We start from the raw sequence: 12,439 nt of genomic DNA, 5'->3' as shown, positions 1-12,439 counted from the left end.
ACATGGTGTACAGTATTTACCAAAACAAGGGCTGATGCAATCTACGTCTAAAATACAATGATCCACTGAAAATATTTAGTGACATTGTTTTCATAAGTTTTGTTTCCTATAAGTTCCTAATAAATAACTTCCTATTTACAGTAAATGGTGTATTTACCAAAACAATGGCTGATACAATCTACTGTACGTCTAAAATACAATGATCCATTGAGAATATTCACTTAACATTGTTTTAATACGTTTTGTTTCTTTTTTCCTTGAATATCATTTAAAAAAGCATAATAGTATATGCTTTAAGATCGAAGGAAAATTTGTTATTCATAAACTGAGAAATATTGTATATCCATTCATTCATTCTTCAGACCACTACTGGGTCACCTGGAACCTATCCCATGGCACAAGGCAGGATACAGCCTGCACAGAAAGCCAGGCTATCATATACACACACTCACAACCATTTACACACTAAGGACAACTTAGAGATGCCAATCTGACTACAGCACGTGTCTTTGGACTGAGGGAGAAAACTGGAGTACCCAGAGGAACCTCTGAGGCAGAGGGAGAACATGCGATCTCCATGCACAAGTGACAGAGGTGGGACTCGAACCCCAACCCCGAAGGTGTGAGAAATAGACTCTTCCAGTTTGGGTGTAGACTATTTCCTTTCACCTATTGTATAATTCCACAAGCTTTACCTCATCACAGTCCGTGAGTTTCTATTTACACAGAATGTTTGTGATTTATAGGAGGGAACAGAACATAAGATATACAGACGGTGCTGGTTCAACAACATTCATCATTCACTTCACCTGGCCGTCTGATCCACACTCTGAAAAATGGCAAATGCAAATCCAGTGCAACCTGAAGAGTTATGATCTAAGCTATATATATAAAAAAAATACAACCAATTTAACTTCTTTAAATGAGACTAAATGGATAAACTATTTCATATATACTTTAGATACTATAACAACCCTATATGCTAAATTCCATGTACTGTTAATAATATATTAACTATTTGTACTGAGATCACAAGTGAAAAACAAATATTTTGTGTGTGCAGAAGGTATTTTTACACTGAGTGTTGTGTATCTTTGTAGTTTAACATTCAACAAAGACCGAATTCACGTGGAATAGATGAGAACTACATCACTGGGCAGCATGTGAGTTTAGAGAGACTGAGAAAGCGAATGCAGATGGTGATCCCTCAGGATCGCATGATGATGTACATAATGAAGGAGATCCCACCATACCCAAGTCCAGTTGAATTTTGGGTTTCAGATGTAGCCCATGTTACTGATCAGACAGGATTCAGGGGGATAATGGAGTCTGAGCAGTTCAGACCTCCTAAGAGTGAGTTCTCGTGGTGGGGTTTAAAAATTAAAAAAGAGGAGATAAGAGCAGCAGAGACAAGGTACATGAAGACTAATTTCACAAATGAAGCACTAGAGCTGAAGGAACAGAATCCGTTCCTGAAGAATTTCACCACATCACCTGTCTTCAAACCAGAGAAATCCCGCTACGGCAATTATCACTTCACTTTTCCCCTCACTGATCTGATGAAGTGGTACAAAGAACAGAACTGTGGAGGAGAAGAGCCGGTTCTCAGGGTGTTAAGACCCTGTGTGGTTAGGCCATGTTGACTAAATTCCTCATCCTTTTAATTAGATTATCTAAGCATTTTATATATTTCACTTCTGTCCATTTGAGTGTAAGGTGCCATTTTTAAGGATATTGCCTATTTACAAGTTATCAGAAGGGAATGTTACATGTGATTTTATCATAAATGTCTAATGTATTTAAGACAATAAGCCGTACATAATTCCAGATCTAATTGTAGAATAAAGCCAGAGGTGGCAAAGGTACACACATCCTTTACTCAAGTAGAAGTACAGATACTCAATTTTTAAAAGACTCCAGTAAAAGTAGAAGTAGTGACTACACTCTTTTATTCAAGTTAAAGTAAAGAAGTATGGGGTCTGACATGTACTTAAGTAAAAAGTCGCCTATACGACTACCTGTTTAGTGTCATGCTGGTAACTGGACGTCATGTTTTATATACGTGTGTGTGTCATATATATATGTTATTTGTGTGTGTGTGTGTGTGTGTGTGTGTGTGTGTGTGTGTGTGTGTGTGTGTGTGTGTGTGTATATATATAATTTTGGAGTGTGCTGATGGATATTTGTGTTCATCAGCCACAAGAGTGTTAGGAAAGGCAGGCACTGATGTAGGTGAGGTAGGGTGGAGTCAGCGTTCATATTCATCCCAAAGGTGTTCAGTAGGGATGAGATCAGAAAACAACCAGCAGGAAAGGTCAGGTGACCCAACACTTTTGGAAATATAATGTATACCAAGTGTATCACCAAGGCCATATCCCAAACTGTAGGGAGATTCCAGCTCTGTCCTTGAAAACAACTCTAAATTATTGTGATGTTTTTCAAATGATAATATTAATGTTAATTAAATTAAGCACTTCGTGTTTTTTTGGGTTGACACCAGGGGCGGTTCTAGGATTTCATCTTTAGGGGGTTTAGCCCTCAGTGAGAATTTAAAACAAGAAGAGTTTTATATTATATATTATATGACAACTCTGGTAATAAAAATAGTGAAATTTCACTGCTTTTGGCTGCTCTTTTGCGTCTTTCTGCCGATTAACGTTATAGATAAACGCCTCCAGCTCTGACTGCGCGTGCACGCTGCGCGTACCTGTGCTCACTCACTCACTTTCTACCGCTTTATCCGAACTACCTCGGGTCACGGGGAGCCTGTGCCTATCTCAGGCGTCATCAGGCATCAAGGCAGGATACACCCTGGACGGAGTGCCAACCCATCGCAGGGCACACACACTCTCATTCACTCACGCAATCACACACTACGGACAATTTTCCAGAGATGCCAATCAACCTACCATGCATGTCTTTGGACTGGGGGAGGAAACCGGTGTACCCGGAGGAAACCCCCGAAGCACGGGGAGAACATGCAAACTCCACACACACAAGGTGGAGGCGGGAATCGAACCCCAACCCTGGAGGTGTGAGGCGAACGTGCTACCCACTAAGCCACCGTGCCCCCCGTACCTGTGCTTTTCCCTTCAAATAAAGCAGACAGCTGAAGACGCACTTTTGAAAAACTACAACACACACGTGTAAAAGCAAAGTAAAAAAATCGCTCTTGGATCAAACTGATAAATAATTTTCTTTCCCATCGACGACATGTCCTGCATTTTAACGTAATTTTTATTGTTTATTTATGAAAGTAAAAATGATCCTTATAGTTTTAGGGTGGCTGAGATCACAGACAGGGGGCTGAAGCCACTCTAAAAAAGGGCTAGAACCGCCTCTGGTTGACACAATTCGCAACGCATTCACCAGGAATCCTTTTTGAACCCAATTAATAAAACATCTCCCTCATATATGGCCATGTGTGTTCAGGAATGTCCTCGTTGTTAGTTATTTTAACATCGGTGACTCCCTCTGAATGAACATTAGCCATTCCTTTTGTAGGCGCTGCTCATTGTTAGCTCCGCTATCCTTAGTCTATGTCTGATAGCCAGTAAATAATACAGTACACCAGTCACATGGTGAAAAAGCCACACAATGACAGGATGATAGGCTGGAAACAGCGCTCAATGAGAAGAAATAATACTAAAAGTAACGAGTCCGTTTTGAAAATGTAAGAAGTAAAAAGTACAGATATTTGTGTAAAAATGTAATGAGTAAAAGTAAAAAGTTGTCCGAAAAATAAATAGTGGAGTAAAGTACTGATACCAGAAAAAATTACTTAAGTACAGTAACGAAGTATTTTTACTCTGTTACTTCCCACAGTTAAGAATTCCAGCAGACTGTTGAGAATATTAGCATTGATGGCAGATATGTATCCCCAAAATCACCAGTCCGGTTAATTAAATTAGTTTATTAAATACAACTCAGGATTCAAACCACTGGCTGTAGAATTCTCTTCCTCTTTGGTCCTGCAGTGCCACAATCCGGGTCAAGGCACCAAAGATGTAGAGCTCTCTCTCTCTCTCTCTCTCTCTCTCTCTCTCTCTCTCTCTCTCTCTCTCTCTCTCTCTCTCTCTCTCTCTCTCACACCACCACCGCTGTACTCTGCGAGGAAAGGGTAGAGGAAAGGGGACGCAGACACAGGGGAGTTATCAGAAGGTAATGTTACCTGTGATTTTATCATATATAATTTTTGATTATATCATGTCTAATGTATTTAAGACAATAAGCCGTACATAATTCCAGAACTGGGGCCCGTTGCACAAAAATAGAATTAAGACATCCAGGATAAATGTCTGAGCTGGGCTCAATGAATCCAAAACAAGTGCGTCCAGGCTTAATTGGTTGCACAAAGACCAAGCCAGGATGAGCAGACACGAATTCATCAAGCCAGGTGAAACCAATCCTGGATAGGTGCGCGCTCACGGCTCACTCAAACAGACCCGCCAACGATCACAGGTTCACTGATTCACCATGGCAACTAGAGCAGCGTACTTTTTCCCGTCGGAGGCACAAATGCTCATGGAGGCATACTGTACGAGGAGGTAAAAGACATAATTAAGAAGAAAGGCAACACTGCCACAGTGATCAAGCAAAGAGAAAAAGACCGCCAGAATGCGTAGTGCTCAATTACACACGCACCTCTCCACTGAAACCTCACAATTACAATCCAAATAGTTAATACACATCTCCAAAAATGCAGTTGTACTCTGATTATGAATTTTTAATTGAAATAGACTGCAGATATGAGTGAAATTGTGTACAGTAACTCCATCACACTGCATAAGGCTTTGATAAATGATCAAAGCCTTACATTATTACTACGTTCACTAGTACGGTTTAATCTTTACCGTTGTACTCTGCTTCTTATGTTGTCCACCGATTTTTCTGTGTGTTCATCTGCTTTTACTAATGTAAAGCTGCTTTGAAACAATGAAACAATTGTGAAAAGTGCTATATAAATAAAATAAAATTGAATTGAATAAATAGATGAGCTAATAATAATAATCACTTTAATTTATATAGCGCTTTCATGTTCATTGAATGTTCTTGTGTGATAAAGAAAGTGTCTCTTTTCGTGTGTGGTGGGTGTGGGTGTGGGTGTGTGTGATGTAGATAAAACATGACCAGGCTAAAACGGACATGGCAGCAAGTCAAAATCAAATACAAGAACATTCTGCAGAATTGTAAGGACTCTGACTAATACTTAACAATGCACAAACATATTAATTGAATAAATAGATGAGCTAATAATAATAATCACTTCAATTTATATTGCGCCTTCAGGTCGCTTGCTCACTGACTCCATTGAATGTTCTTGTGTGATAAAGAAAGTGTCTCTTTTCGTGTGTGGTGTGTGTGGGTGTGTGTGGGTGTGTGTGGGTGTGTGTGATGTAGATAAAACATGACCAGGCTAAAACGGACATGGCAGCAAGTCAAAATCAAATACAAGAACATTCTGCAGAATTGTAAGGACTCTGACTAATACTTAACAATGCACAAACATATTTTGGACCCAGATTGTGCCTGTTCACACATTGTCCGTTCTGTTTTAGCAGTGAAAAAGAATACACACAGACAAGTCATGGATGGGTGGTGGGTCACCAAAAGCTGACCTCACCCAGCAGAGGACATAGCCGTGGAGCTTAATAAAGGCAGGCCCATGTTGGAGGGGATACCTGGGGGGGAGGGGAGCATAGGTCCCTCCCAAGATGCCACCGGCTTCATACAAGGTACACAGGAAAAATGGCAGAGTAATTTTTCCGGAGACAATATTCTTTTCCTCAAAAATAGTTTTGAGCGTACCGAGTAAAATGCGTCAGTAGAGTGAGAGCAAAATTACAGAGTAACTGTGACTACTCCACATTGTCTCCTCACAAAGTTTAATTTATTCGCCATTACTGTACACGGTCATTCAGTGTTTATCTAGCTCTTCCTGACCTGTTCTTGTAAGTATAGGACAGGAGTGTAGTTGTAAGTGTAGAGCCTTATGGGAGACTGGGTCATGAGATGCTCTGTTCCTGATTCTTTCAATTTTGTCAGTGAAGAATCTCATAAAGTCCTCACTACTGAACTGTGATGGAATATTGTTTTCAGATATCTGATTTTTTTTTAATCTAGACACTGTGCTAAATAAAAACCTTGGATTTTTTTTTCTATGAGTTTGCTCAGGTGCTCAGCCCTAGCAGTTTTTAGAGCCTGTCTATAGCTGAACGTCACACTGGTTAAGAACGTTTGGAAAAAGCCGTAAATGTAAATGAAACTTATTCCTACTTTTTGTGTGTAGATTACAGTATGTCATGTCTTCTACTGTGTCAGTCTACCTCACCACAGACCTTAAGTTTCTATTTCCACTGAATGTTTGTCTGGGAGGGGACAGAACACATGATATAAAGGCAGTGTTGGTTGACAGATGACAGACACCATTCACCTGACGAACCATTCAAATGGCCACCTGATCCACACATTGAAAAATGGCAAATGCAAATCCAGAGCAACCTGAAGAGGTACGACCTAAAATATAAAAATATAAAAACAAAACACAACTAATTTATCTTCTTTATGTTAAAATGTTAATGTTAATATGCTATTAAATGTTTATACTATGTAATATATACTTTAGATACTATATACTAACCATACTGTGTATGTCATATTCCACATACTGTTAATAATATATTAACTATTTATACTGAGATCACAAGTGAAAAATATATTTTGTGTGTGCAGAAGTTATTTTTACATAGTTGTGTTTCTTTGTAGTTTAACATTCAAGAAAGATGGAATCTACGTGGAATAAAGGAGAAGTTCATCACTGGGCAGCATGTGAGTTTAGAGAGACTGAGAGAGCGAATGAAGATACTGATCCGTAAGGATCGTATAATGAAGTACTTAATGAAGGAGATCCCACCATACCCGAGTCTAGTTGAATTTTGGGTTTCAGATGTAGCCCATGTTACTGATCAGACAGGATTCAGGGGGATAATGGAGTCTGAGCAGCTCAGACCTCCTAATAGTGAGTTCTCATGGTTTTGGATTAAAGCGTTTTGGATTAAAAGGCTTACATATTCCAGTTCCTTAGACTCTTGGGGATTTTTTACAAGCATTTGTTTTGGAAAATATTACCCCAGTGAAGAAAGGTAAGCGCCGCCTATTTCCGGTGACTATCAACTTGGATTAAATTAGTATGATGGCTATAAATCTTATTATGCTTTGTGTGTGGGCTTAATAAAATCCCGAGAGTCTAAGCTTTCAAACAATATAACATTTAACCGTGTATTTAATGCTTAAACCTAGTACTGGGGTGCCTTGGACAGCACGGCGGTCACATATGTTTTTGTGTCTGCCATTTGTATAACTTTTTGTTGTTTTCAACTATCAGTGTAGTTTTTATAATTTTTTATATCACTTTAAACTAATGTCCTTTTAAGAGCAGCAACGGCTCTTTTAAGAGCCACCCATTAATTAAAATTAAGCACATTTTTTCTTTGTCTCCTCACATTACATAATTTTTTTTTTGACATGATATGACACGTATATCACAAAGAATGACTTTAATATAATAAAGCTTGGGTATTGTTAGATGCGCCATTCTTCACATTAGTGAATTAATACATAAAACCGCAAAGGCTTTCTCGTGTTCCTAGGTGGCTTAGTGGATAGTGAATCCGTTTAGCATGCAGAAATTCGGGGTTTGAATCCACCGTTGGACAGTTTTTTTTTTCTAAAACTTTATAATAAAGGTTCATTAGTTGACATTAGTTACCACATTACTTAACATGAACTAATAATGAACTGCACTTCTACAGCATTTATTCATTTTGTTCATGTTAATTTCAACATTTACTAATACATTATTAACACCGTGTTAACAGTACTTAATATACTGTGAACTAACATGAACAAAGAATAAACTTTATTTTAACAATGATTACTAAATACAATAATTTATTACTCATGATCAGTAAATGTTAGTTAATACATTACATTTGAACTAATGATCCTTATTGTAATGTGATTATATTATTTCCCAGTAGTTAATATACTGTGAACTAACATGAACAAAGAATAAACTTTATTTTAACAAAGATTACTAAATACAATAATTTATTGCTCATGGTTAGTAAATGTTAGTTAATACATTACATTTGAACTAATGATCCTTATTGTAACGTGATTATATTTTTTCCCAGTAAAATCACTGATTGATGCTTTAGTTCAAGATCTTCTTGGCGCTTGTTTCAGGAAAAGATAAATGGATTTTCAGGTGTGCACTTTTGTTGCAGGTGAAAAACTAGTCTGCAAATATAACCATAGTAACTGTGCAGCGATATCCTAGCAACCATGTAGTGCACCTTACGAACCATATTGCAATATAAAGAAGCCATATCTCAGTTACACAACATAAAACACAGCACGATGAGGGGAACTGACGTCACGTGTAGCCCCGCCCCAAAATAAGCAAAATCAAAAATTTAGCACAACATGGACATGTCATATATCAAAACACTCAACACGATGAGGGGAACTGACGTCATGTGCAAGCACATTCACATTTTCTTTAGGAAATGTACCGTTCTAGTAATATAATTACTATACTATGAGATCACAAGTGGAAAAAAAAAGAATTATGTGCATAATCTATTTTTATACTGAATGTTGTATATCTTTGATCTTTGTAGTTTGACATCCGACAAAGAACGAATTCACGTGGAATAAGGGAGAACTACATCACTGGGCAGCATGTGAGTTTAAAGAGACTGAGAGAGCGAATGCAGATGGTAATCCCTCAGGATCGCATGATGACGTACATAATGAAGGAGATCCCACCCTACCCAACTCCAGTTGTATTTTGGGTTTCAGATGTAGCCCATGTTACTGATCAGACAGGATTCAGGGGGATAATGGAGTCTGATCAGTTCAGACCTCCTAATATTGAGTTCTTATGGTGGGACTTAAAAATTAAAGAAGAGGAGATAAGAGCAGCAGAGACAGGCTACATGAAGACTAATTTTCTAAAACAAGCACTAGAGTTAGAACAGAAGCCGTTCCTGGAGAAGTTCATTACATCACCTATCTTTCAACTAGAGAAATCCTGCTACGGCAATTATCGCTTCACGTTTCCCCTCACTGATCTGATGAAGTGGTACAAAGAACAGAACTGTGGGGGAGAAGAGCCGGTTCTCAGGATGTACGAGACCAACACTTACAAAAAGGAGATTGAGTACACTGTGCTGATTCACAGTCCTGAGGATAACAAGCGTTTTAGAGAATATCCACTTATTGAAGCGAGTGAGTGGGTTCGTTATCAGGATGGGAAGATCATCTGGAAAGCACAAGCCATTTGTAAAAACCACTGCTATCAATTTGTTTCAGGAGAAGTACAAAGTCCGATTCCTCATGTGTCTTATGTCTGGGATCAGGTTAGTTTAGTTTTTCACCTACCAAAACCTAAAGCCCTGAAAATCCCCACAGAACGACTTAAAGAAGCTATCGAGGAATGTGAATTTGATTGGAACAGAGGTCTCTTAAAGGAAAAAGGTTGGAATGCTGAATGGAAGCAAAGGAGAAAGTGATTAAATTGAAAAGAGAGTTGAAAGAGGAGAAGAAAGAAGAAAAGGATGAAGATCAAGAGGATGAAGATGAAGCAAAACAGTGAAATGTATTCATGGGTAATATTTTGTAGAACTTTATTAAATTATTATTTATTAAAATATATATATATAAACTTTATTTATTAAAATATATTTTAAATTATTTTAAATAAGGATATTTAATATTAATTAAGAATATTACATGTTTTTATCTAACTTCTATAAATTGTGAAAAGATTACACTATTTTAGTGCTTCTATTCGTTTTAATTCCTAAAAATGAAAATCCTTTGAAAATATTCACATTATTATTAATTTCTCTGATTGTTGATCTTGATCTTAACTTTTTTGATGATGTAATCTATGTAAATCAAAGCAGGAGAACAATAAAAAAAAAGGCATTTAAGATCATGACCAGTCTCAGTGAGTTGCTGTATTTCTGTAACTTTTACACAGACCTTTAAGGATTTTGTTCCAATTACCTGAAAGACTCCACATCTGTCTCTACATTTATAACATGATTTACTTATGAAAAACAACATTATTGATAGTTTTAAGTTTACAGAATTGAATGATTTTTTTCACTCCGATTATTAGTGTGACGAACTTTACGGTGCAAACAAACCAAGACCTCCTTATTTGCACACTGAATCACCACTCAGGCAGGGTCTGATCCTGCCCACTGCCTCATGGGTGCCAACACTGCAGTACCTGAAGTCAACCTACCCAACACACTAGAATCAGGTGGATTCAGCCAAGAAAGTGCATCAGCGTTGCAATTACTCTTACCAGAATGATACTGAAAATCAAAATCAACTGCAGAGAGCTGGGTGGCCCACCGTTGCTCAGCAGCAGCAAGCTTGGCAGACATAAGATGGCTCAGAGGGTTGTTGTCTCTAAACACAATGTATTTGTTACCCAAGAGGTACTCACGAAACGTCTCGGTCATTGCCCACTTAAGTGCCAAAAACTCCAACTTCATGGAACTAGAGTTGGACATATTGCGCTCCGTGGGCTTAAGACTATGACTTGCATAAGCCACTGGGATCACCTTACATTGCTGTTCTTGTGAGAGGACAGCCCCCAAACCTTGGTGGCTAGCATTTACCTCCAGGAAAAAAAAGCTTGGAGAAATCAGCCTACACTAATACTGGAGTAGTGGTACCTGTAAGTCTTTGCTTCAACCCAGCAAAGATCTCCTAAAATATCTTCATGAAAACTTTGGCCCAACTTTTTCCTAAGCTTGTTCAGACCACCTGCAAACTCCCCAACCAGCCATACAACAACTCCCCTTTTTTAATGTAATTTTTATATTTATTTTTTTGTCTGTTTGTTTGTTTGTTTGTTTTGGGCGGGGTTTTTTTTTTGGGGGGGGGGGGGGTTGTAGATGTCACCATAAAAAAAGAAGGTAGACAGTCCACCTACTTGTCCTCACAATTCACACTTGTCTTAAACAACTATAACACCTCACTAGGAAGGAGAACAGCCAAGGGAGAACAGCCAATGGCCAAGAACACACACCATTAGCACAGCGGCCCCAACTGCGTGAGTCACCACATTAGCATCGTATTTATTTGTATAGCACTGTTAACAATTGACATTGTCTCAAAGCAGCTTTACAGAACATAAACATAAAACAAAAGATTAAATATAAAGATTAATATTATATAAAATTTCAAGATTAATATTATATATATAAATGTGTTTGTTTTTATCCCCAATGAACAAGTCTGAGGTGACTCAGGTGACTGTGGTGAGGAAAAACTCCCTTGAATGGTAAAGGAAGAAACCTTGAGAGGAACCAGACTCAAAGGGGAACCTCATCTGGGTGACACCGGAGGGTGTGATTATAAATATACAGTCTGACAGTCTGTCCTCAAAGACCACATGGAGTTCACATCTCCTCTTTAGTAGCACAGAGTCCAACTGGAGCTGGTAAATCTCTAGATGCCTCGGGATCCCCACATGGTTGGCTTCATCTCAGTGAAAGTCCACTAAAGGTAGCACTGGTCAGATAACACTCATCATTCTTGTGATAAAACTGGTATTTTTCACATGGATGCTTGAATCTAAAAGACAAAAAAAATAAAGAATTTGTTAAAAACAATAAAGGATATATACAATATTATATAGGTGCTGCTTCTCCACTGCTTCTCTCTTTCTACCCATCCCGAGGCATGCAGAGAATGTACCAGCTCCCATCGTCTTCTGTGCCATGAAGATTTGGACCTTCATTGAGATGAGGCCAACCATGTGAGGATCCTGAGGCACCTAGAGATTTACCAGCTCCAGTTGGACTCTGTTTCATGAAGTATTCAGACATACTAAGAGAAGATGCTAACTCCATGTTGTTTTTAAGGATAACAACCCCAATCAATACACAATTATTGGATTATATATTAATAATCACACCCTCCAGTGTCACCCAGATGAGGATGAGGTTCACTTTTAAGTCTGGTTCTTCTCAAGGTTTCTTCCTTGACCATCTAATGGAGTTTTTCCTCACCACAATCACCTCATACAAATAAATTTTGAATTTTGAATTGTATACTATTAACTATATTTACAATATTATACAACACCTTATATGTTACTAACTCTATGTACAATTTTATGTATACTTTATATGCTGAGAATGGTGAGAATGGTGGTTTCGATCTCATGTAAAATGTAAATCATTTACTTATCGATGATGGCTGTCTGTGTCTTTTAAGATTATTATTTTATCAGTAAAACATAGATTAAAAGATTTGTTTTCATATTTTTGGTGGATGTTTGTTAAAAATTGGATTTTTTTTTGGTGACATCCATCTCATTTTATTGCAGAAATGAAACAAATCTGCA

At 37.9% G+C, this 12,439-nt stretch overlaps 1 protein-coding gene across 2 annotated transcripts; it reads left to right on the top strand.

Annotated features, from left to right (window-relative positions):
• The first annotated feature begins 5,562 nt into the window (after window positions 1-5,562).
• Window positions 5,563-10,880, top strand: LOC113640511. Of its 2 annotated transcripts, XM_027143007.2 has the most exons (4): window positions 5,563-5,735; window positions 6,416-6,509; window positions 6,766-6,828; window positions 8,685-10,880. In XM_027143007.2, the coding sequence occupies exons 2-4, from the start codon at window positions 6,477-6,479 to the stop codon at window positions 9,576-9,578; spliced, it is 990 nt and encodes a 329-aa protein (XP_026998808.2). In that variant the 5' UTR covers window positions 5,563-5,735; window positions 6,416-6,476; the 3' UTR covers window positions 9,579-10,880. The 2 variants fall into 2 exon arrangements, with proteins under 2 accessions (XP_026998808.2, XP_026998807.2); XM_027143006.2 differs by lacking the exon at window positions 5,563-5,735 and having other exon boundaries at window positions 6,182-6,509.
• The last annotated feature ends 1,559 nt before the right edge of the window (window positions 10,881-12,439 follow it).

Source organism: Tachysurus fulvidraco, chromosome 12 (genome assembly GCF_022655615.1).
Source record: "Tachysurus fulvidraco isolate hzauxx_2018 chromosome 12, HZAU_PFXX_2.0, whole genome shotgun sequence".
In the NCBI taxonomy this organism is placed as follows: domain Eukaryota; kingdom Metazoa; phylum Chordata; class Actinopteri; order Siluriformes; family Bagridae; genus Tachysurus; species Tachysurus fulvidraco.
This window is presented reverse-complemented; position numbering and strand designations above follow the sequence as displayed.